This window comes from Schistocerca piceifrons, chromosome 2 (genome assembly GCF_021461385.2).
Source record: "Schistocerca piceifrons isolate TAMUIC-IGC-003096 chromosome 2, iqSchPice1.1, whole genome shotgun sequence".
Classification (NCBI taxonomy): Eukaryota; Metazoa; Arthropoda; class Insecta; order Orthoptera; family Acrididae; genus Schistocerca; species Schistocerca piceifrons.
Window position 1 is genome coordinate 470,001,461 of NC_060139.1, and position 26,492 is coordinate 470,027,952.

Consider the following 26,492-nt stretch of genomic DNA (forward strand, 5'->3'; position numbering starts at 1 on the left):
AACAGCCAGAAAATGCGCAATTGCCTAAAAATTGTTTTAGGGGTACTGTGGGTGCCTGAAATGTAAAAAGACATGAAAAATATGTTCACAGGTAACAGAACTGGTATTAGTCACTATATGGTCTGAGTACTGACATGTTCAGCAGTCCTAAAGAGACATACACATACCACCATCCAATCAAAAACACTTCTCTAAGTCTCACTGTGAGACAGGAGACACTGATATGTTTGTTATATTCTATGAAATCTTGCACTGGTACAGAATTTGTGTAGTTAAAGTCTCATTTTGAAAGCAGCACAACCCAACCCCTCCCTCCCACCTCCTCTTCATGTACTCTGAATGAGTAATATAATTCTGTACTACTATAATAAATTGTTTGCTTCATATGATTCTGCTGTGAGTCCAAATGTAAAAGTATGTTCCTGACATTCTGAGCTGCACTATCTTTATTTTTTACTTTCTGCCTAAATGCTGCTGGTATCCCACCGTTTTAGAGCCACACTATGTTATGTAATTATGAGTCATACTTATGGAATAAACAAACATGTACCAAATAACCAAGCTGTCAAGGTAGCAATTTGTTTCAAATAATGTTAGGTATATATATAAATACAATGAAAAAGACAGGAGGTTTCTAAAGAACATATTCCTGTTGTGCTTATCAAGTTGAATGTCCTCTTAGGTTTAATGAAATCAGCTAAAAATTGAGAAACTACACAAAACATACTTTGAGACACTATAAGCATATACAGTGTTTACTTCATTGAAAAAACTGCCAGGTCACTGGTTTCTTCCAAAGCAACTGACCTGCTGGTAATCACTTGGGTCCATTTCAAAGTATGTAGTGCATTTTGAACTGCCTTCCTGTTAGTCACTGTTCTCAGGCACACACTGTAAGCTGTTTACTATAGAGTAGGCCCTACTGATAAAAATATCTACTGAACAGTTGCCAATTTATTGTTTCTTATTTTACTGCTAATATAATGTAAACATTAATTGAATTTAAAATTTCAGTATTTCATCTAGCTCATCTTCATTATATTTGTCAGAAAAAATTTGTTTAACATTTTTTTCCAAGTTCTTTGCTATATTGCCCGAGTCTGTGACATAGCTTCTACAAATATGTGACTGTAACTGCATTGTAGCTTTCTCCTCTTCTTGTCTCTTTATTTCACACTTGGGTGGGATAATATCTCCAACATCTGTTTCACACAGCTGCTGTTTGCCAAAAACTGTATTCCATGTGTTACTAGCAAAGTTATCTGAACTAATAACAGAAACAATTTCCTGCTGACTGTCACAACTTAACAGTGCTGTAGATGTCGAAGTTTCAGGTAGCAAAGTAAAACAGAGAGGAGATGAATTCCTTTGCAAGTCACAAACGCGGTTGGTGCCTCTTGATTTATAATCACTATAAGTATAATTTCCTGTAGAGATATATGTAAAAGAACTTTCACTAACATGGGGTGGTATGTCTTCATTCTCATTAAAAGGGGTTTCTTTTAAATGTGTTAATTTTTCATTCCGGTTCCCTGGTAAGACACCAATATTCTCTCCACAGATATTAACAGTGCCATTGGCAGAATAATTTTGAATGGTCTGCTGTTTACACACTTTTGATGCACCTGAGATTACTAGCTCAGAAGGCACTGAACCATCAGAATGTTCATCATCATCTTCATCTGATAAATATTTGTTCCATTTACTACTTGTTACACTTGGAATATTTGTTCCAGTGTCCACAGCTGAAATAGAAACAAAAAGTAATGTATAGATATAGTTTGGATTTTTCATTCATGTACACACTACTTTCTGCTACAAGAAAAACAATCGGTACTGGATTAACATTGTTACTATCACTATACCATTTTCTGCACACTGGATTTGTATTCTCCTATTTAAAACAAAGGTCTCTTTCCTCCTCTTATCCTCATTGAGTCGTTGAACATGAGCTCTACAGTCCTTTCCACTTCCTCTTCCAAACACCTGCAAATCAACATGACATCATAATATAAATACATAGTGATAGTAATTTGAATAAATAACTCAGTGTTTTCAACTGAAGACACACAGTCTGGCTAATAATGTCATCATTTTTAGTTTCACTTTACATTATAATGCACAGTCAAGATTGCAATTATATTGCATAACTCTCCAAACAAAATATCTAGTTTCGGATGAGGTCCCCATCAAATTCAACTTGATGTTAAAATGGTTCAAATGGCTGTGAGCACTATAGGACTTAACATCTGAGGTCATCAGTCCCCTAGACTTAGAACTACTTAAACCTAACTAACCTAAGGACATCACACACATCCATGCCCGAGGCAGGATTCGAACATGCGACTGTAGCAGCAGCGTGGTTCCGGACTGAAGTGCCTAGAACTGCTCGGGCACAGCGGCCGGCTAACTTGATGTTAACTTCCGACACAAAGAATCTTGTCATAAACACAATACAAGAAAATTACTGAAGTGAGCTGTAATGTCCATGACTATGTATGCACTCCTTCGCTAGGTTCTCTTAGGTTTACTGAAATCAACTGAAACATGAGGAACATTACAAAACACACTTTGAAGCACTATGAATATATACAGTTTTTGACTCCTTGCAAAAACTGCTGAGAAATCAAGATGACCTAGATGAAATATTAAATTTTTAAATGCAACTGTATGAATTCAAGTTTACATGAAATTATTGGAAATCAACCCTCTCATCATATAATGACCTTAGTTTTATGTCTTTTCCTTTGTATTATAAATTAAAACTGTTAATACACATGTTTATACAAGTAGCTACATGAAGGTTTCCTGACAATCCCTTTTATTTCCCATTGAGTAAGACAGATGTGGCAGTCCCAATTTAAGCCTATTCATTATATTATCAATTAATCACCATTAATCTGCTATTCTCTCTTTTTGGTAATAAATGGACATCATAGAAATAGAGAAAATTATACTTCTTTGAAATAAGGTGCTCCCTTCCCACTTACACTACTATTTAAATGAATGAATGCTTAACAATATTTATCATGTTCTGTAGTTCTCATGACAATGGAGAACCTTCAGGTATGTGGAACGAGTCAAGCTATACATTAACAAAAGACTCATAAAATTAATCTATACACTGTATTAACAATAAACTATCGCCAAACTATATGCTACTCATGTTTATGCCAGATAAATTTAACCAAGGAAATGAGAAAGAAATTTGATGCTCCCACAATTATGTTAAATATACGCTGATTCAGCTTAATACAACACCACCTTGTCTGGTGGGGAAGCACCCAGAAAGGGGGAGGAAACAAAATGAAACCTCATAGGATGTGATGTTATTTCAGTGATTACGAAATTGATTAAAATTTACAAAGAACATGGCAATATGACGCTGCACCCCCTCTGGCCTGGTTGCTTATGCTTATTCAGTTGTCAAGTGTGTCATAATGATCACACCTCCTGAGGCAACTTGGACCACAGCTGTTGTAACTTGCTTTCAACATCCTGACTGCTGGAACTGCCAGAAACGGTACTAGACAAGTTCTATCAGGGACACATCTACGGACCTCACTGGCTACATAACAACTGCTACATCATGCAGACAGTTCACAGAGATAGATGTTATGTGTAGACAAGCATTTTTCTGTTGAAAAACGGCACCATGATACTGTTGCATGAGAGGTAACAGATGAGGACACGGGATGTCCACAACGTATCATTGTACTGTCAGAATTCCCTCAGTCTCTACTAGCCATGGCCTGAAGTCATACCTGATGGCTCCCAGATACCATGAGCAACACCATTGTGCCTCTTCAAAATGTTGGAAGAATGGGACCCCTTCCCAGGTTGCCACCATACTCACCAACAATGGTCATCAGGGGTAGTGCACAACCGCAATTCATCACTGAACACAATGTGTCCCCATCGTCAACAGTCCACGCTTTCCAGTCATGGCACCACCCCAAATGCAGCTGTTTGTATTGTGGTGCTAACTGCAGCCTATGCATATGATGGTAATTCTCAAGTATTGCTGCTGCTAATCTCCGACCAATGGTGCAGGATGATGCAGAATGTTGCAAGAAGGCCATTACTTGTTCTCGGATGGCAGACACAGATATGAAAGGGTTACAATGTGCCTGGTGCACAATATGGCAATACTTCCTTGAGCTGGTTATATGTGGTCGATGAGAACCTTGACAACAAGTGTGCTTTCCCCCACATTCCCATGCAATCCAACGTAAGGCAACGTCACATCCAACTGCCTCACAGAACTGGATACAGCACAATTCAATCGGACAACCAAGTGGAGTTGCACAATGAGGGCCCTTTCAAACTGCTGGTAATGCTGTTTAACACAAGTAAGCAGAATCTCCATGTCCTTCACAATGATCATGTAACATCTGATGCTGTTCACACTCCTAATATACCCTACAAAACTAAATAGACTCATGTACTCAAAGCCATTCCACCAGTCACATAGAGCTACAGCTCTAATCAATTACATACCTGTTGATAATGTATATGTGTACAAAGTTACACTGGCATCAGACCATGTCTTGTGTGTGCTCCACTCTTTTTTGTCAGACAGTGTACTTTTCAAAGAAAAATAGTTACCTATTTCATCAAGTATAGAATTTTGTTTACAGCACATTACTACTTCTCACACAGTTGTATAACAGACACTACTATTTGACATACATCTAATACAGTTTTTCAGTTCTCAAATTACATATTCAGACAATTTTTAGAAAAGCTGGCAAATGAGATGTGAGTTTAAACTTTCCTTTGAAATGGTTAGGTTCCCAATTTCTTGCTTTATCTTAGACAGGACTTGTTGAATACCTTTGCCCCACAGTACACATGTTCATTCTGAACTCTAGACAAGGTGGCATAGTCTATATGAAAATTATTTTTGTCTTATATTGTCACTGTGTGGATCATAGATCAGCTGACACATATTTTTATTGCCAGAAATAAAAATCATTAAGGAGTAAACTTATTGGCAAGTCAGTATCAGAATTCCACCATCGTTAAACCGATTTATGCAAAATATGCAGTTATCTGTGCTATACAGTAATTGTACGGCTTATTTCTGCTGGTATTTACTGTGTGTGCACTGTCCCAGAAGATAATTCTGTAAGTCAAAAAATAGTGAAAATATGCTAAATAAGTCTGATAGTAGGGGGGACTGGCAAGGGAAAGCAATGAGAAAAAGACTGAGTAACAATGAAAGGGTAATATCACATGAGTGAGAGCATGTAATGCCAGAAGTTTGAATGTAGTAGGGAAGTAGGCAAATCTGAAAAGAAAAATGCAAATTCTCAGTCTAGATATAAGAGGGGGCGAGTGAAATGAAACAGAAAGAAGATAGGGATTTCTGGTCAGCATCTCATATCAACTGTTGTGAATTGGCAGGAGCCAATTCACGGGGTTTTGGAGGAAGCCGAAAGGCACGCGTTTAAGCTCACGCAGGCTGGCATGAGGTCTGGAACAGGTAAAGTAATTATACTATCAAGAAAAGTACGTAGCTGCTGGAATATGTAACTTTAATCCATAATGGGTGAACATCGGTCTGACGGTACAGGCATTACAAGATTAACAGTAAACGATAATGGCACCTTGCTAGGTCGTAGCAAATGATGTAGCTGAAGGCTATGCTAACTATCGTCTCGGCAAATGAGAGCGTAATTTGTCAGTGAACCATCTCTAGCAAAGTCGGCTGTACAACTGGGGCGAGTGCTAGGACCTCTCTAGACCTGCCATGTGGCGGCGCTCGATCTGCAATCACTGACAGTGGCGACACGCGGGTCCGACGTATACTAACGGACCGCGGCTGATTTAAAGGCTACCACCTAGCAAGTGTGGTGTCTGGCGGTGACACCACATCAACAGCAGCAGAAAATTGTACGACAAGTACTTCAGTTCTAACATAATGTAGGAGCAAGCACCAGCAACTTGGATTACTAAATTTTATTTAACTTCAGTTTCCATCACAGTTGCATTAAATTTTTTTTATTTGTGGTGACTGGTTTTGGACCAACACATAACCAACAAATGAAACATGGTAGATAATATAAACTTTAAAAATTTTTACATTCCATAGAATTAGACAACTTCCATTAGTGTAACTAATATTACACATCTTTGTTGTAAGTGTTGATGTACATTCCCACCAGTACACATGTATACATTAGCCACAACTCGTATTTTTAAATTTATGAAGTTTGTCCAAAAACTTCCACAACATTCGTAATTTCACACCAATGGTGTGTTGGAGTGAAATGTGGTTGGCATCCCTGCACACGCCAGTGTTTAATGTGTAACTGCCGGAAGTTTCATTGTTGTATGTCTGTTTTCTTCCATTGTTAAAAGTTTTCTTTTACTGGCCATGCGGTTCTAAAATGCATGCACTTTGGAACAAATTGTTAGGGAAATTGACATCACGTGCACTGTTGATTTGTTCTGGCTTGTCACCACTGATGTGGTATTATCTGAGGTTTATCTCCATTATATCTGAGCACGTAACTACATCTTAGCTGAAGTTAAGAATGTTATGAATTTCAGTTACAACATGATAGTCACCTTATTTCTTACACTCTAGAACTTTACACATTTTTTGTTGTAACTGCAAGTCAACTATCCTGTCTGAAATTCATAAGTGCTCTCATAGGTCAAGAGGTATGCACAACAAATTCCACTGCTGCAAGGTTAGCTGAACAGGGGCAAACTAAAGCATTTGTACTTATCTTTCATTGCATTGTTCTTCTCTAGTTGTTGAGTTGTGTTGTGTATTCCCACATTCTGTGTAGCTTTTAATTTAATGTCCTCTGTTGTCCCTTAAATGAATAACGAGACTGTTGGCTGGTAAATATCTTCACTTCTTCACTGGTAGGTTAATATCTACCCAATTATACATTGCATCACTTTCATCACTGTTGCGCAGTAGGTAAATTTACGGAGTATGCTGTATACACATCTGGACTCTTGGGTGTACACATTACAGGTCAGTTTTGCCAAAGAAAACTTTAAGGTTTTTGACAAACTCATAGTGCTACTTTCTTACAGAGGTATTTACCAAACAACAATACTAGCATTAAAAATAGGACAGGTGTTAATGAGTCTTTTTAAATAAATTAAATGTCGTTACACCAGTGCTTGATTATGGGAACATGTTTTTCAGTTTTGGCTGTTAACAAGACATGTTATTTGACTGCTGAGTGAGATTTGCAATTAGCTTGGCAAAATTATATTTTAAAGTTATGTTTCTTAGAGCTGTGACTTGTTCAGTGCTCTCAATTACAGCATAAACATAAACATGGAGTTTTCGTATTAACAGCAAGATAATTCAGTTCTGGTTTAAATATGTTATTTCTGATCAATTTAATTCTTATTTGTTTCAATAAACCCTCAGTCCGAGAAATTTGATGTAATGTGGAAGGTTCTCTGGGTTTTCTGGATTCTCTGTCATCTGAGCTTTCTAGTGATATATAAATTTCAGAAGCGGTAAACAATATTTGCAATATACATTAAGAGCCAAAGAAACTGGTACACTTGCCTAATATCATGTAGGGCACTGCAAGCACACAGAAGTGCAGTAACACGACACGACATGGACTCAACTAATGTCTGAAGTAGTGCTGGAGGAAACTGACACCATGAATTCTGAAAGGCTGTGTTCCATTGCTCATGTGCCAATTATAACACTAAGAGTATGAGTGGGTGAAGATCTCTTCTGAATGGCACGTTACAAGGCATTACAGATATGCTCAGTAATGTTCATGTTTGGGGAGTCTGGTGGCCAGTGGAAGTGTTTAAACTTGGAAGAGTATTCCTGGAACCAGTCTGTAGCAATTCTGGATGTGTGGGGTGTCACATTGTCCTGCTGGTATTTCCCAAGTCTGTCGGAATGCGCAATGGAAGGAATGGATGCAGGTGATCAGACAGGATGTTTACAAACGTGTCTCCTATCAGAGTCATATCTAGATGTATCGTGGGTTCCATATCACTCCAACTGCACATGCCCCACACCATTACAGAGCCTCCACCCGCCTCAACAGTCCCCTGCTGACATGCAGGGTCCATGAATTCATGACGTTGTCCCCATCCACTCGATATAATTTGAAATGAGACTCATCCAACCAGGCAACATGTTACCAGTCATCAACAGTCCAATGTCCATGTTTACAGGCCCAGGCGAGGAGTAAAGCTTTGGGTTGTGCAGTCATCAAGGGTACACAAGCGGGCCTTCGGCTCCGAAAGCCCATACTGATGACGTTTCGTTGAATGGTTCACATGCTGACACTTGTTGATGGCCCAGCATTGAAATCTGCAGCAATTTGAGGAAGGGTTGCAGTTCTGTCCTGTTGAACGATTCTCTTCAGTCTTTGTTGGTTCCATTCTTGCAGGGTGTTTTTTTGGGTGCAGCGATGTCAGAAATGTGATGTTTTACCGGATTCCTGACATTCACAGTACACTCATGAAATGGTCATAAAGGAAAATCCCCCCTTCATCCCTACCTCAGAGATGCTGTGTCCCATCGCTCATGTGCCAACTATAACACCACTTTCAACCTCACTTAAATTTTGATAAACTGTCATTGTAGTAGTAGTAACCATTCTAACAACTGCGCCAGCTACTTGTTTTCTTATATAGGTGTTGTTACCACAGTGTTGTATTTTGCCTGTTTACATGTCGCTGTGTTTGAATAAGCATGCCTATACCAGTTTCTTTGGCAATTCAGTGTAAAATTGTGTAAATTATGTGTTTCATGAATTTCAGTGTTGCTTCCATGTTGTGGTAACTTTGAGGGATATTTACAAGTTGTGGTCAATAACAGAGTAAATTGAGAATTGTTACACATTGCACGGTTTGGTCTTTTTGGTGTTGTTTTATTACATAATTCCAATCACTGTAGGAATTTGTCACTAAACATCACTAAATGCAAGAAAGTCATCAATTTGTTTTGTTGGTAAGTACATGTCAATGTCCATGACAGCATTTAGAAGATTGTTATTCCAGTTACAAGTGTTATTTGTCAAACTTTGGAGCAAACATATCAACTGAACTGCCATAACCCCCCCCCAAGTTTGGGTCTTGGCATCTGATTTGGCTATAAAGTGAACCGATTGATACCATATTTAAAGAACTACAATACCCCCTGAGGATTCCATTTGTATTCCACTATGGATGGAATTCTAACATTTTTTCCCAGATTTAAGTTGGAACTATGTTATTTATGTTACTAACATTTGATATTACAGAAAATTAGCAACTCTTCCTAAAATTCTGTTTATCTCCAAATAAGTGTAAGAAACTCCCCACTACCACTCTCATACAGAGCAGATTCATTATTTGGATTTTTGGCTTCTATTGCTGCCTTTCTTTACAATAGCTATAAAATACTTTTTGGTACTCTTTCCAACAATGTAGATAGAGTTTTTTTACCAACTGCTGCTAATTTTTTCCAAAAGGAATCGTTACAAGACACCTTTCCTAAATTCATCCAAATTTTGTAGATCACACATTGTGCATTTTGTTCACTATTTAAATTATCTTCACCCCTGTTACTATCAGACAGAATAGAATTAAGCATTTTCAACGAAAAGAGCTTCAGATAATCCTCCTCTTCTTTAGGCCTCTCCCCCTATACATCTAATAGCTTCACAATATCTGAAACCTCACTTTCTTCATCTCCTAACACAATTTCTTCACATAAACTAACATAATGACCCACTTCTTCTTCATCTTCATCTTTCATCTCTTCAGCATCTTCATTTAACTTATTTCCCCTTTGAACAACATTAGTTATCTTATTATCTATTTTGTCCTCATTCTTCTGCTCCAATATCTTGAATTCTCTACTGTCCTTACTTTCTAGTCCACCCCCAAATTCTTAACTGAACAACTTGTGTAAATCCCTTTTCACAAACAATTCTCATCACCTATTGTTTCTTTACTTCCTTGCTTGTAGACCCCAAACCCACTCCAATATTCTTCATCAGCTGCAGCTGTATTTGTTTGAAATACCTCTACTACTCTGTCATCATCACAATTAAGGCTTAAATATTTGTCATTATTAGTGGTCCCTGCATTATTATCATCATCAGCTCTCACATTGTGGGTCATCATCAGAGAAGTCTCTGGTAAACACTCGAGGACAGTGGGACACAGCAGCTAGACCTTAAGTACTTGAATAGTAATAACTGAAACCAACAGCTGTAGTGTGATCCAACATCATCTCTTCAAAATATGCTACCAGTTTCAATGCCAAAAAGCATCATCTTCAGGCCCCTGTATATGGAAATGTGCACAGCACGACTGTAAAGTATGAGAATACAGACAACAAAAATCACAGTTTGGGACTAAAAAGGAGATAAATCATATCATAAAATTAATTAGTAAAAATATGCTATATTGTTACAAATACAAAACAAATTTTAATCTAATAATCACGTACATGAATGACGTAATGTAATGCATACAATAAATTAAATCAGCAAAGCAATCGAAGTCACATATATCCCCAACCAGAATAACAATGAATATGGGATGTACCAAAAACAATTCAAAAAACTGATATAACATAACACCAAACAGCTGGAGAAAACAAATGCAGCAAAAGCCTAATGAACAAACATTCACTGGATAATGCAAATCCACCAAAATAATAACATGAACTCTAATGACCTCTAACACACAAACAACATAAAATATATTCTAAAACCTACTATACAAACAGCATTAAAGACACAAAAAAGTATAAATACATGGTCCATTGATATTATCATACTGCAACCAAGTCACATGCCTAAGGTCCATGACCACAGTGGCATAGTAAATGTGTAACTTGTGTAAGTAAAAGACCCTAAATACAGTATCTCCAAAGTAACAGTGAAACAATTCAGCAATGTTTCTGCTAATTCCAGGAAATTTAGTCAACATAAAACAATTTTGTCAATATTAGTAATATCCACCATCAACATGTACCTACAGGGTTAAAAGTAACATATATGATACACATTGACAAACAATTGCCATAGACTGTCTTGTACGGCAAATCCTGTACTGAAACTTCCTGGCAGATTAAAACTGTGTGCCCGACCGAGACAGCCCCCAGGCTGTGTCTAAGCCATGTCTCCACAGTATCCTTTCTTTCAGGAGTGCTAGTTCTGCAAGGTTCGCAGGAGAGCTTCTGTAAAGCTTGGAAGGTAGGAGACGAGATACTGGCAGAAGTAAAGCTGTGAGGACCGGGCGTGAGTCGTGCTTCGGTAGCTCAGATGGTAGAGCATTTGCCCGCGAAAGGCAAAGTTCCCGAGTTCGAGTCTCGGTCGGGCACACAGTTTTAATCTGCCAGGAAGTTTCATATCAGCGCACACTCCGCTGCAGAGTGAAAATCTCATTCTGGAAATCCTGTATTTATATGTAACAATAGCCTATAAAGTAAACTAATAGAAGACAATCAGTAAAACCAATAGCTAACATTATGACCACCAACCTACCATTGATATAAACCCATCCAGGCGATAGCAGTGTCACCTGGTGAGAGATAACTGCTAGTCAGACATAGGCACGGTGCATGTAGTATCAGCGAGCGTGCTGCCTGTGTGTTGAATGAGGAAGGTGTGCAATCTATCTAAGTTTGACTGAAGGCAGATTGTGATTGCCCGGAGGCTTGGCACGAGCACTTCGGATACTGCACAACTTTTCAGATGTTCTGAAAGTGCTGTGGTGAGAGTCTTCAACATGTGGCGGAACTATGGTGGAACTGTGTCCAGAAGTTGTAAGGTTGGGCGGCCACACCTCATTACAGATGTCAGACATTGTAGGCTAGGCAAACTGGTCATACAGCACAGGTAGCGAACTGTGGCAGAACTAACATCAGACTTTAATGCTGGGCAGAGTAAGAGTGTGTCTGAACACACAGTGTATCAAATACTCCTAAAAATGGGCCTCTGCAGCCAATGACCCATGCAACTATGACTTAAATGGGCACATGACCATTGGCAGTGAACACTGGAGCAGTGGCAGAGCACTGCGTGGCCTGATGAGTCCTGATACCTCCTCCATCATGCAGATGGGAGGGCATGAATTCGTAATTCTCCAGGGGAATAGCTCCTTGACTCCAATACTGCAGGATGGAGACAAGCTGGCAGCAGCTTCCGTTATGCTCTGTGGAACATTCACATGGGCATCCATGGGTCCAGCGGAGCTTATGCAAGGCACCAATAAAGCCAAGGAGTGTCGTACCCTGGTTGCAGACCACATACTTCTCTTCACGGCTATCATGTTTCCTGACTGCAGGGCATTTTTCAACAAGATAATGAGTGTGATGGAATGGTTCGAGGAACACAGTGGCAAGTTCCAATTTATGCATTAGTCCCCCAACTCATCAGATCTGAACCCGATCGAACACATTTGGTATGTGACTGGATGTGGCGTCAGAGCTCATCGCTCCTTCCCCAGAATTTAAGTGAATTAGGTAACTTGTGTGTGCAGATGTAGTGCAACTCCCTCCAGTGACTTACCAAGGCCTCATTGCTTCCCTGCCATGACACATCACCCCTGTTATCCGTGCCAAAGTTCGACATACCAGCAATTAGGTGGTCATAATGGCTTGGCTCTGAGCACTATGGGACTTAACATCTATAGTCATCAGTCCTTGGTCATAATGTTCTGACTGATTAGCATATGTATAAATACACATAAAGGAACATGTACTCTGAAACATCCATATGGGAATTGACTGGAATAAAACCAAAATAACATATGTATTAACATAAAAGAGCAGGACAATGAACTCCAAAGATTCCATAAGAATGGGAACTCAAACAATAACTTACACAAACATGACAAACTTCGAGCACACTCTTACATGTCCTCACTAACCTAGAAAAACATGGTGCTGTTCGCCCTGTATCCAAACACAATCTACATGAAATAATATTAGATGAAACGCATGACCTATATATTACAGCTCAACAGCCTAAACTACACTGCAATAGCAGAACACCAGTGTGAAACCAAACTGTGCACCCAAAAGGCTCTTCATACAGAGAAAATCAACACTGAACCCACTCCCTGTTACTAATGAACCAGACTCAACCATACATTTAAAACAAAAATAAAAATGGCAGCTAAGTCATTCACTATATACCATAATACCTACCACAACAAAGTCAGAACCGAACATTACACAGGCACACACAAAGTAGTAAAGGGGCAAACGAAAGATACACTCACGCATCTTAAAAACAGGAAGTTGTCATCAAAAATATCCAAACCAATTGGTCCAAACAACCATTCCAATAACACAAACTAGGAAACTTATAAGTAACCCACCAAGTAACCATAACTTACAAATGGCCTCAGTAGCCACTTGGAAATAACCACAACGGCTGTACACATCTGAACCACCAAAATGAACATTTTTAGACAAGCACTGTTTCCATCAGAGAAGTTCTTCATTTTAATGAACCACTTTTTCCATCATTAGATCTAAAAGGTGATTGTGGTTGACTGTGCTCTTGCCACTGTCTGCTTCTATTTTCAAACACTTGATTACCAGTTCTGCCCACATTATAGTTCTGGTTATTTCATATTTGTTCTATCTCTGGGTAATGTTGTTGTTGTTGTTGTCTTCAGTCCTGAGACTGGTTTGATGCAGCTCTCCATGCTACTCTATCCTGTGCAAGCTGCTTCATCTCCCAGTACCTACTGCAACCTACATTCTTCTGAATCTGTTTAGTGTATTCATCTCTTGGTCTCCCTCTACAATTTCTACCGTCCACGCTGCCCTCCAATACTAAACTGGTGATCCCTTGATGCCTCAGAACATGTCCTACCAACCGATCCCTTCTTCTAGTCAAGTTGTGCCACTAACTTCTCATCTCCCCAATCCTATTCAATACTTCCTCATTAGTTATGTGATCTACCCATCTAATCTTCAGCATTCTTCTGTAGCACCAGACTTCGAAAGCTTCTATTCTCTTCTTGTCCAAACTATTTATCGTCCATGTTTCACTTCCATACATGGTTACACTCCTTACAAATACTTTCAGAAACGACTTCCTGACACTTAAAACTATACACGATGTTAACAAATTTCTCTTCTTCAGAAATGTTTTCCTTGCCATTGCCAGTCTACATTTTATATCCTCTCTACTTCAACCATCATCAGTTATTTTGCTCCCCAAATAGCAAAACTCCTTCACTACTTTAAGTGTCTCATTTCCTAATCTAATTCCCTCAGCATCACCTGATTTAATTCGAGTACATTCCATTATCCTTGTTTTGCTTTTGTTGATGTTCATCTTACATCCTCCTTTCAAGACACTATCCATTCCATTCAACTGCTCTTCCAAGTCCTTTGCTGCCTCTGACAGAATTACAATGTCATCAGCGAACCTCAAAATTTTTATTTCTTCTCCATGGATTTTAATACCTACTCTGAACTTTTCTTTTGTTTCCTTCACTGCTTGCTCAATACAGAGATTGAATAACATTGGGGAGAGGCTACAACCCTGTCTCACTCCCTTCCCAACCACTGCTTCCCTTTCATGTGCCTCGACTCTTATAACTGTCATCTGGTTTCTGTACAAATTGTAAATATTTTTTCGCTCCCTGTATTTTACCCCCGCCACCTTCAGAATTTGGGAGTATTCCTGTCAACATTGTCAAAAGCTTTCTCTAAGTCTACAAATGCTAGGAATGTAGGTTTGCCTTTCCTTAATCTAGCTTCTAAGATAAGTCGTAGGGTCAGTATTGTCTCACGTGTTCCGATATTTCTACGGAATCCAAACTGAACTTCCCCGAGGTCGGCTTTTACTAGTTTTTCCATTCATCTGTAAAGAATTCATGTTAGTATTTTGCAGCCGTGAATTATTAAACTGATAGTTCAGTAATTTTCACATCTGTCAACACCTGCTTTCTTTGGGATTGGAATTATTATATTCTTCTTGAAGTCTGAGGGAATTTCGCCTGTCTCATACATCTTGCTCACGAGATGGTAGAGTTTTGTCAGGACTGGCTCTCCCAAGGCTGTTAGTAGTTCTAATGGAATGTTATCTACTCCTGGAGTTTTGTTTCGACTCAGGTCTTTCAGTGCTCTGCAAACTCTTCACGCAGTATCATATCTCCCCTTTCACCTTCATCTACATCCTCTTCCATTTCCATAATATTGTCCTCAAGTACATCGCCCTTGTATAGACCCTCTATGTACTCCTTCCACCTTTCTGCTTTCCCTTCTTTGCTTAGAACTGGGTTGCCATCTGAGCTCTTGATATTCATACAAGTGGTTCTCTTTTGTCCAAAGGTCTCTTTAAGTTTCCTGTAGGCAATATCTATCTTACCCCTAATGAGATAAGCCTCTACATCCTTACATTTGTCCTCTACCCATCCCTGCTTAGCCATTTCGCACTTCCTGTCGATCTCATTTTTGAGACGTTTGCATTCCTTTTTGCCTGCTTCATTTACTGCATTTTTATATTTTCTCCTTTCATCAATTAAATTCAATATTTCTTCTGTTACCCAAGGATTTCTACTAGCCCTCGTCTTTTTACCTACTTGATCCTCTGCTGCCTTCACCACTTCATCCCTCAAAGCTACCCATTCTTCTTCAACTGGGTAATAATTCTTGTAAATATTGCCACTAACTTTTCCTTTATTACTACTGTTTTCGCAGTTGTTATTTGTACATTTTGGTCTCACGTAGTCAAAGTTTTGTCTATCTGTATTCACAAGTGCTCTGTCTAGTTTGTCTACATACTTTAGAAATTGATCAGCTGAGTCATAAGACCCATAAACCATGCCCCACCGTATCCTTTCAGGTAACCGAGGTCTTCTTTAATAAATCAATCTGAGTTAAGTCATCAAAAGGCTGACCCAAATGAACCAAACTCTTTAACTGACCTCTGCAGAATTCTTTCATGTCCCCCTTCTGCTCTCTTATAAGTGGCCCATTTAGAAGCTCACTTTTAATTACAGCCTGCTCTGCCTCATGCCAAAATTTTTTCAAGAACCTTTTCTCAAACTCTTCAAATGTCAAATTGTGACAAATAAGTTGGTTATCCGAAGATAATACTCCTCTGTTGAGAAATCTTTCAGCAAATGTAATTTTTAAATCATTGCTCATTACTGGAAGTAAATCATCCTTGCAGTGCTCCAAGAAATCTACATCATGGAAGTTTCCACCCCCAGGCAATCTTTTCACAGGCAAATGGGATCTGTTACTATGCAAAGCATTAAAGAATGCTTCCTTGTAATAATCGCACTTGCTTTTGAACATTAATAACATTCTCCTGTAACGTGGATATGTTAGACTTACAATGTTTGTCTGTCTTAATTACATCTTTCTTTAGATCTTCAGTTTTATCACTCGAAGTCTTAGTCTCTCAAACTGCGACACAGTCGCGAATTGAACATTGACCCGAAAATGGAATCAATATCATTTACTTCATGTCTATGGTCACAAATTTTTATGTCATCAGACAACCGGTTTCGATCTATAATGACCATCTTCAGACCTGTTTTATAAAAACATGTCCTAATATGCTGGAGCCATAGTGGCATCATCATATTAGGACTTTTTTTTTTTTATAAAACAGATCTGAAGACAGTCATTATAGACCAAAACTGGTAGTCTGATGACATAAAAATTTGTGGCCATACATGTGAAATAAAGAATATTTATTCAAAGTCTTACTACTTTGAGAATTTGATTATTATTAGTTGCAGTTTCCCTCTTACATTTACTCTCTACTTTAGTTTCTTTCAGTTCAACTGTATCCAATCTGGATCCTGTTTTGGTTACCCTGGCTCTACATTTTACACTCTTTTCATCTAGCTTATCTACATGGTCAGTAACGGCCGCTACTTGGTCACCCAACTTTTTTCTTGACATAAGCAATCTGATTGCTTAGTTCATTTTTTGTTGTCAACATTGATTGGTCTACCTTCTTAAGGTCATTGTTTATTTCTGAAAATGCATTGTCTAACCTCTTAAGGTCCTTGTTGCTTTAGAACACTTTTTTTTCTACTTCTGAAAGTTTGCCATTCATTTTACGAAGTTCTTGGAAATTCGATCATTTGAGATTGTGATGATGTTAACCTGTTTACATATGTGCAATAATATGTCTTACAAACATAATTCCCAACTAATTTCGCTTTGACCTAGTTCTGAACTGATCTGGCTTAATCCTGCTTGCTCTACACCTGACCGATCAAGTGCTACAGTTTCTGCTGTTCTCTGATGTGATTCTACCTCATCTTTCTCCATTGTTTCCTGGTTCATGTCTGCTAATGGCAATGGTGGGTAAGCTTCCATGTTGTGGTAACTTTGAAGGTTATTTACAAGTTGTGGTCTAAAATATAGTAGATTGAGTATTGTTGTGCATTAAATTGCTTTGCTGTTTATTAGTATGGTTTTATTGCATAATTTCAGTCATAATAGTAATTTGGCTTGTCACCTAACATCGCTAATCCAAAAAATTATTTTATTTGTTATATCAGTATGTACTTGTCAGCATCCCTGACAGCATACAGAACACTGCAATTCCAATTACATGTGTCATTCATTAAACTATAGCATAAACATGTCAACCAATCTGTAAGATACCCAGCCCTCCGAGTTTGGTGCTTGGCATCCTATCTGCTTGTAACATAAACTGATTGATGCCAAGCGTATAATGTTACTGTGTGGCATGGCTGTTTCTATCAGTAGAGTACCATTTCAAAGTTGCTGTATACTTTTTTAAAGACATCAGTACCTTCAGTAACCTTTGTGAATGCAGAAAAGGGAGATCTTTTCAAAGGTTTCATATCCTCTCTTAATTACTATGAAAGTAGTATGGCATACCAGCATCCCGTTACAATCTGTCTGGAACTACTACTCAGGTGAACTGACCATCTGAGCTTTCTTTGTTATCCTACTTGATGGTATACCCTTCCCACCTGGAGTAGCTTTGATTTATGTTTGGTCCACTGGAATCTCACAAGCAGCTAGGGAAATAAACGTTGTCTCAGACAGAGCCCCACTTTCCCAAACAAGTAAGCCTTGTACAACAGAAGGTTGGCAGGTGCTCCAGGGGCTGCCCACTAGTGATTTTTTTACCTTAAAACTACTGGTACATGGCACACATTGAGGTGAAACTAAGATCTGTCTTACCCACATAGACTAGCTATCACACAGACTGCTACCACATAGACTAGCTGCTGGATACAGATTTTCAGCTGCAAGACAGAAACACTACCAAAAGTGCTCACTTCCGATTCATGATATTTTGAAGATTGTGGTGGTTGAACACGAAGATATCGACTCAGTTGGACACATAATCAACATAGTGAATTGCTAATGTCAGTTCTACACAGACTGTATGAAAGTACTATTATTAGGAACAGTCTGCAAGTTTATGTTGGAGGCATTGAGTGTGTTTGAAAGCTGATTATATCAAATATCTTTAACAAGAATTAACATACTATGTCCAACAAGACTAGATTTCGAATCATGAGAACAAGACATAAGAATATGTAGTTTAATGTAGCATGGAAAAATCTTCAATTGTTTATATATCTTTTTAACGAAAAAGTGTAAGTTCTCTTTTTTGGGGCATGTAGCACTGTATAATACTAACCAACAGAACAAACAAAACATCAATATCTTTTATAGAAAAATTACTTTTGCATTCTAAAAATTAATTGGACACCTACAGAAAATAAACGTGGAAATAGAATTCTAAACCACAGGTATAATTTTAAATAAACATTATTGCTTTAAAAAAATCAATAAAACAAGCAAGGAATTTTTTTCTTGAAATAAAAAACACAGATTTATTACTTTATCTGTATTTTAACATAATGTTACCCTCAATAACATCAGATACAATTAAGGTAAGACGATTCTTTGTCTGACTTAATTCGTATGGACTCTGCCCATAAATAATCCCACTGAAGGAAATGAACTCCAGGTTCATCTTTCCAGAATTGATAGAATAAGTTTTGATGTTCCATAGGGTTTATGTCTTCTTCTTCTTCCTCTTCTTCTCTCTCTCTCTCTCTCTCCCCTTTTTTTTTTTTTTTTTTTTTTTTTTACAAATGCGTTTCCATTAGATGCTGGGGAATCAGCCATACTATTTTGCAGGTGACACTGGGCTACTGATTAAAGATAAGAGCACAATTAGTACTGTTACCAAAAGTAAATTTCTTGGGATCCACACTCAACATCTTAAATGGAATTCTCATATCATACCCCTAAATTTAAAGAGAGAGAGAGAGAGAAAACTAGAATATTATGTAGTACAACGCTTGTGCAATAATACTAGAACTTAAACAGTTGGTGCTGTGTACTTCTGGGGAAATTTACCCCAGTTTAAACCAGTGTTCAGAAAGCAAAAAGCAATTACAAGAATAATAAAACATGCATGTAGTAAGAGGGTATGTGAACCTTCAAAAAGAAATAAAAAAATCTGTCTATTCCTGCTTGTGTAGCATAACACACAGCATGCTAGCTGGTGAGACATGGAGCGGAACCAGAGCTAGACCAAATCTGTGCAGTAGATTAATGTTCATGGGCTTGTACACCCGAGTTATGCGGTTTGTTTAGGCAAATTCTAGGCTGGCTCCCAAATTATGCCTCAGAGAATACAATACACAATGGATTCAAATATTATTGACTGATAGGTATATTTATTCTCCTGTAGAACAGCACAAATTGTATGGATGTCATCAATAGTTGGTACAGTGCTTCTTATTTGATAAACATACATGGATTCTTACAATTTTTATGGTTCTTATAATTAGTCTTAGAGTATTTATAATTATGCCATACAATGTAGCTTGATGTAAGGGGTATTCATGAATATTAAGAGGTTATCTTCAGTCATTTTAAATATTCATTTGCAGCATAAAAGCTTTTACTTAATAAACATGTTTTTACTTTTTAGCTAAAGGTATGAAGTTCATTTACACCCTTAACAGCCTGTTGTACAATTTTAGGCCATTATGTAGTACACAGTTTATTCCCCTTGTTTTTCCTGTATAGGTATAAAGTAGTGACTGGATCTAGTTTTATGGTCATATATTGAGCTGTTTGTAGTATACAGATGAATATTTTTTCTTGTGTACAGTGTAGTCTGGAAAGGTATTCACACATGACAGTCAGTATTATTATTATTATTATTATTAATAACATTATTATTATTATTATTTTATAGTAAAGCAGTACAATGGGCCCTACTGCTACTATTTGTTATTATCTGCATAGCCCTTTTCTGTACTTTGTAGACAGTATGAATGTTCCCAATGCTTGTTTCCAAGTCTATCCTTTCATTTAGTTCACATGAAGTGCTGAAAAATCTCACGCTTTGATAAGAAACAAGGTGGTTTCAGGGTATATTTACCGTCGCAATTACAACGTCCCCAGAAACATGATGGTACAGGCCTGTCAAATCGATGTTACATAGATATAGTACTATTCCTATTTTCGTGACTTCGGAGGGGCAAATAAAATTCACTCTTACTGTAGATCTTACCATTAGAATCAGATTTATAATAGTTGAAACTCACTTTCGGTTACCTTCTTGAGATGCAGACACAGAAACTCACTTGTGGGCAAAATATAGCACTCACCTTCTTTATTGACTGCCTTTCCCCACATATTTTGCAATCCCATTTTTTAGATTTCTTAACAATATGGACCTGAAATGTAATTACATTCAACATCTACACGTCTTGGACTTTGCTGACGAACAGCTGAATCCTGCCATTAATCTACTATCAGGTTACCTGGAATGTTTCACACGAGTAACATTGTAGCACATGTAACTCTTGAGACATTGTTTTGCTGGATACATAAATCAAATAACACTTTTACAGCGTTAAAATATGCTGCAGAAGAGCAAATATAAATTCCTACACAAACCGTACTTTATCTCGAGTTTGGCGCTGCGTTTGTCACTTGTCCGTGCTTTCTTATTACAGATTGTGTACCATAACGATACAAAAATTGTTTTTGATTGACAGTGTGTGTATTTAAATGACGAGTTTACGACTTTTCTTGGCTGATAATCCTCTTATCAGATTTATCTAAAGGATTCTAAATTTATCAAGCAGCTACACTGTACTGCACTAGCGTCTGGGGTTGTCAGTATCTTTCCGAGATACCTCTTGAAAGTGTTGGACTGACTTGCATCGAAGTGCGCAGGATCGACGTCGCAGTATATGCTTCGCCTGTGACATACTTGGCAGTAATTAGAGTGCAGAGTTAGATCGCTGTGAGGAGTGGTAGCTTCGGTGTGTAACTGTGAGTACTTTGTATATGTTTGACACTTACAAATGCTACCCTTCTCGTGCGTTAACGTGAGTGCTAAAGTGCAATAGTGAGCGAAACTTTTAAACGGAAATATCTGTTACACAACTCCTCCAATCTGTGAAGTAAAAATGAGTGAAAATTTTGGCGGGATATTATTATCAAGTAAAGCTGATCCGTCTGTAGTCACTGACATTCCAGTAACCGATCCGGGTACTAATATTCATGTGGAAGGATCAGAGTCGTTCGGAGGACAAAGGACAAAACTGGACGCAAAATCATCAGGTGCGCTGAAAAAGTCTAGTCGCTACCGTAGTCGTTCCTTGTCAGCGTCTTCGACGGACTCTTACAGTTCTGCTTCTTATACAGGTAGCAGTTCAGAAGATGATCCTGTTTCTCCAAGAGAAAAGGTGCAGAAGAATTCGTCAGGGGCTACAGATTTTTGTGTGAGAAATATTAAACAGCATGCTTTTGGTAGAAGAGAAATAGAAATTGCTGAGCAGGAGATGCCAGGTATTATGGCACTGCGCAAACGGGCTAGTGACGATAAACCCTTGAAGTCGGCAAAAATTGTTGGTTGTACCCATATTAACGCACAAACTGCCGTTCTAATTGAAACGCTAGCAGAGCTAGGTGCCCAAGTTCGATGGGCAGCATGCAATATTTATTCAACTCAAAATGAAGTTGCTGCTGCATTAGCAGAAGCAGGTTTCCCAATTTTCGCTTGGCGCGGGGAATCTGAAGAAGATTTTTGGTGGTGCATAGACAAATGCGTTAATGCTGAGAATTGGCAACCAAATATGATCCTTGATGATGGAGGAGACGCCACCCACTTAATGCTAAAGAAATATCCTTCCCTCTTCAAAAGCATAAAAGGTATAGTGGAAGAAAGTGTCACAGGAGTGCACCGCCTGTATCAGCTGTCAAAAGCAGGAAAGTTATCAGTGCCTGCGATGAATGTTAACGACTCCGTGACAAAAACGAAGTTTGACAATTTATATAGTTGTAGAGAATCTATAATTGACAGTCTGAAACGATCAACAGATATTATGTTCGGAGGAAAACAGGTTGTCTTATGTGGTTATGGTGAGGTTGGTAAAGGTTGCAGTCAAGCTCTAAAGGGCTTAGGATGCATTGTTTATATAACAGAAATTGATCCTATTTGTGCTTTGCAAGCTTGCATGGATGGGTTTCGCGTAGTCAAATTAAACGAGGTTATACGCACTGTCGATATAGTGATAACTGCCACAGGCAATAAAAATGTTGTAACGCGCGAGTATATGGACAAAATGAAAAACGGTTGCATTGTGTGTAACATGGGACATTCAAACACGGAAATTGATGTGAATAGTCTCCGTACTCCTGATCTGACTTGGGAGAAGGTTAGTTCCCAAGTAGACCATGTTATATGGCCAGATGGAAAAAGGATTGTTCTCCTTGCAGAAGGACGCCTTGTCAATCTCAGCTGCTCAAGTCTTCCGTCTTTTGTTGTGTCTATCACCTCAGCAACGCAAGCTCTTGCACTTATTGAGTTGTTTAATGCACCTCATGGTCGTTATAAGTCTGATGTGTACCTCTTGCCAAAGAAGATGGATGAGTATGTAGCAAGTTTACATCTCCCTACATTTGATGCTCATCTAACAGAACTTTCTGATGAACAGGCCAAATACATGGGCCTTAACAAGGCAGGGCCGTTCAAGCCGAACTATTATCGCTACTGAGTAAAAGATATTTAGAAAAGATTTTCCTGTTTTTCACCACAGGTCACATGTTATTGATGGTCCATTCTCATGTATGCCATACTTTGAGCAAAATTTCTTCAGCCTCACAATGTTTACATTAAGTCATTACACGTACCATATTTCCAAGGTGTTCATGGAGCTTTTTTTATATTTCGTGTGTTAACTGGTACTTCCTGTAAGAAAGATCTATGTGGATGTATTTTCGTTGAGACTGAAGAAATTTTCAAGCTGACCACCTTTCTACCATGAATGAATGTTCTCCAGCCCTCTCTTTTTCTCTTGCTTTCTTTTTTCGCATCAGGAATGATATAATGTTTGCAAATGTTGGCTGCTACTGAAGTAATTATTTTAATGTTTTGACTCTGTTTAATAGACATCAGTATTGTGTTAAGCATTCATTATTAGACTGAGGAGAAAAACTAAAATATCTGGTAGCAAGTGAAATGAAATTGCCCCCAACTTTGTTACATACTTGACTGTAAGTTATATTGTTATTGATTCTCACTGTATGTACCTGGACTCAATCATAGTCCATCATTCATCATTGCAAATTTAGGGATTACAGTAACCAAAGCAATTTAGTCATTCATTTGTGATACTAGCTGGAAGTGTTTCATCAGCTAAGCTGCTTGAAACCAAATTGAACGAAGAAATTGGCTAGGAGTTACGTAGTAGCTCCCTTTGCATTTTTCATTGTTTAAATATATACATACATTAAATGCATTGAAATATTCACTGGACATGTCTTATTAGATAATACAGCTATTTTGAATTTATTTTGCAGTTTGATTCTGTAATAAAAGATGTGTTAAGTATAGCAGGAATGTATAAATCTGGTGACTCTACAGGTCAATCTGTTACCAAAACTTTCACATCACATACATTTTTATTGCCCTATCAATGAGTAACCTACCTAGACATTGGGCTACACAACAGATTGATGTCAATTCAACAAATATTTAATGGGAGCCACTATCACACTCCTTGCCAAGCAATTGCGTAAAATTATGTTAAGGGTCTCATAATTATTGCATTTGAATCCTCAAACTAATGGAACCATGTAATTTTACTGTTATATGGCTAAATTTGTAGAAACTCTGTAGTTAGACAGGCATGGTGGAGAGGAGGGGTGGGAGCTTCATTATTTGATACTGTGGATTGACAAATAATTTTCATTTTTACACTGTATATTTTGAAATATAAGTGAAAATGTAATTATGCCGAGGGAGAATGTTCATGAAGTAAAGGCACGCTCGGGTAGTCAGTGAAGTTAGAACCATACAAATGTTTGGTGTACATTGATTAGGGTTGGCAAAAGTCACTCCAGTTAGTGTTCATATAATCACTGCTGAAGTACAGAGCTTAGAATACTCTAGTAGCTGAGTCTAGTGGCACAATCATTTGCTGTGAGAGTAGCATCGTAAACAAGGATAGTTGTGAAGGTGTCACAGTCAGAAATTGATAAAAGATTTTCTTTCTCTGTGTTCTTAGTTGTGCTGCCATTAATAAAGAAAGATGAAACTGGAAGCTATCCTCTTAGATATTGTATGAATGTAAAGTGTCCAGAGAAATTGTGTTGCTGTGTAATGATCATCCCTCTTTGCATGCTTTGTTGCAGGGAGCAGTCGTGTGTAGGATTTAGTAATTTTTGTACAAAAGTCATACACTAGTATTAAATTTTAGTCCACATTCATAAAAAAAGACTATTTTAATATCGTTTATGGTAGGCAATAATTGAAAGATTTTTTCCCCTACAGTTAAATTATGTGCTCTTGTTGAAGATTACAGATAATAGCAGTCTCATATGTACTTCTATGGTGTATGTTTGGAAATGCCACATGAAATGTTTGTGTGTGTGAATTTCTGTATATTTTCTCTTTTTGTTAAAATTGTACTGCTTTTACAATGCACTGCCCATTCATATGCAGCAATGCATGTGCATGAAATGTCATTGAGATTGTGTATCAAGGGATATCTGTTAGACAGCAATAATCCTGTGTTTTTGAGATATTCATGATGTGTTTTGTTGGCATGCAGTTTTACAAGTGGTATTTCATGTCATTTTGAAACTGATGTTTTTGTAGTAATGTATTTTGGTTAAGATACTGAATTGCAAATTGTAGACAACTTTTATTGTACTGTGTAGCTTTCTTGAGATTTCCTTTTCCTTTTTGTTTTATTTGCCCACTTCTGATTGTATTGTTTTAGTAGCTTGCATATTGTAAATGTTGCCATAAAAGTCATTTTTCTCCGTGTAACTCACATATACAGTACTGAGCTTGTGGTCTAACCAATTGTTAGACACAGACATATGTGTGTTCTGTATTTAAAGTGCAAAAAAGTCTTTCCAAAGTTGAATATGTTGACATTGTGTTGAATGAAAGGAAAATGTGTAAAAAATGATAGTGTATGAATATGTAAAGTGTAATGTAAAAAAAAAGTACAGTTGTTGAACAACCTCATTATTCACAGAGATATGACATGGCCTTAATAATTCAAGTTTTAAGAAAAGTATTAAAATCATATTTACATGTCAAGAAAAATGTTACATTGACTGTAACTTATTTATTGTCTCAGTAAAGTAATTATTTACTGCATATTGTTGAAGTTGTACTCTATTTTGTGTATCCAGTGACCTCAGTTATGTTATATTGCTAACTTCAGGGTACTAGAAGACTGACTGTCAAGACTTTTTAAGCTTTTGTAACAATAAAAGTTTGATAAATTCTGTATCCTGTCTGCAGCAGGTAAGTTTTTGGTATATTTGTGATCAGTGGATTCACTTTTAACTTTATTGTTAGTGTGTAATGTGAGCAGTTGTGTGGAGCAGTTTGTATGGCAAAAGCTACTGTGCTTAAATATGGTTCAGTTGGGGAAGGAAATGGCGATATTATAACAGCATGAAATGTCTGTGGACACGTGTTCAGTTTTTATACTGCAGAGGAGTAAGAGTTTTGCCATTGAAATATAAAAGCCTAATGTCACCACCATAATGATCTAAGCCTGCCCATCTCATTTGTTCTCCTACCCCATCCCTCCCCATATATGCTACCTTTTTGATTTCCTGTTTCTTCATATTGTCCTACTGTTTTCAATGTATTTGGTTTGAACATCATCTTGGAATTGTGTAGTCAGTTGGTGTATTGAATATTGTAGCTACCCTGCAATGTTATTTCCTCAGTGCTCTTGCAGCCAGGGAATGAATAAGTCAATGTCTCAGGAGCTTAATTTTAGTTGCCTTTATGCATTTTGAGAAAAAAAACCTTTATTTTTGGTATGTGTAATAGTTCTACAGTTGCTTTTTGTAATTTTTGCAATGATGTATTATACATTTCATCATACACTACCTGTAGAGTTTTACGAGTGTAAATATGTTATAGCCTAATTTGATTTAGAGATTGAGAATTTATATTATGTGAAAACTAAAATCTAAACTCCACAACTTGTAATTTGTTTTT

At 37.7% G+C, this 26,492-nt stretch overlaps 2 protein-coding genes across 4 annotated transcripts; one reads left to right on the top strand and one right to left on the bottom strand.

Moving 5' to 3' along the window:
* Nucleotides 1-662: 662 nt before the first annotated feature.
* Nucleotides 663-21,142, bottom strand: LOC124772964. Of its 2 annotated transcripts, XM_047249362.1 has the most exons (4): nt 20,770-21,138; nt 20,614-20,682; nt 1,866-1,986; nt 663-1,745 (listed from the first exon to the last, which is right to left on the bottom strand). In XM_047249362.1, exons 1-4 carry the CDS (start codon nt 20,818-20,820, stop codon nt 1,003-1,005), a joined length of 984 nt encoding a protein of 327 aa, XP_047105318.1. In that variant the 5' UTR covers nt 20,821-21,138; the 3' UTR covers nt 663-1,002. The 2 variants fall into 2 exon arrangements, with proteins under 2 accessions (XP_047105318.1, XP_047105319.1); XM_047249363.1 differs by lacking the exon at nt 20,614-20,682 and having other exon boundaries at nt 20,770-21,142.
* Nucleotides 21,089-26,492, top strand: LOC124772938 (adenosylhomocysteinase-like 1). 2 transcript variants are annotated; one of them, XM_047249361.1, is made up of 2 exons: nt 21,089-21,577; nt 21,662-26,492. In XM_047249361.1, the coding sequence occupies exons 1-2, from the start codon at nt 21,424-21,426 to the stop codon at nt 23,011-23,013; spliced, it is 1,506 nt and encodes a 501-aa protein (XP_047105317.1). In that variant the 5' UTR covers nt 21,089-21,423; the 3' UTR covers nt 23,014-26,492. The 2 variants fall into 2 exon arrangements, with proteins under 2 accessions (XP_047105317.1, XP_047105316.1); XM_047249360.1 differs by having other exon boundaries at nt 21,090-26,491.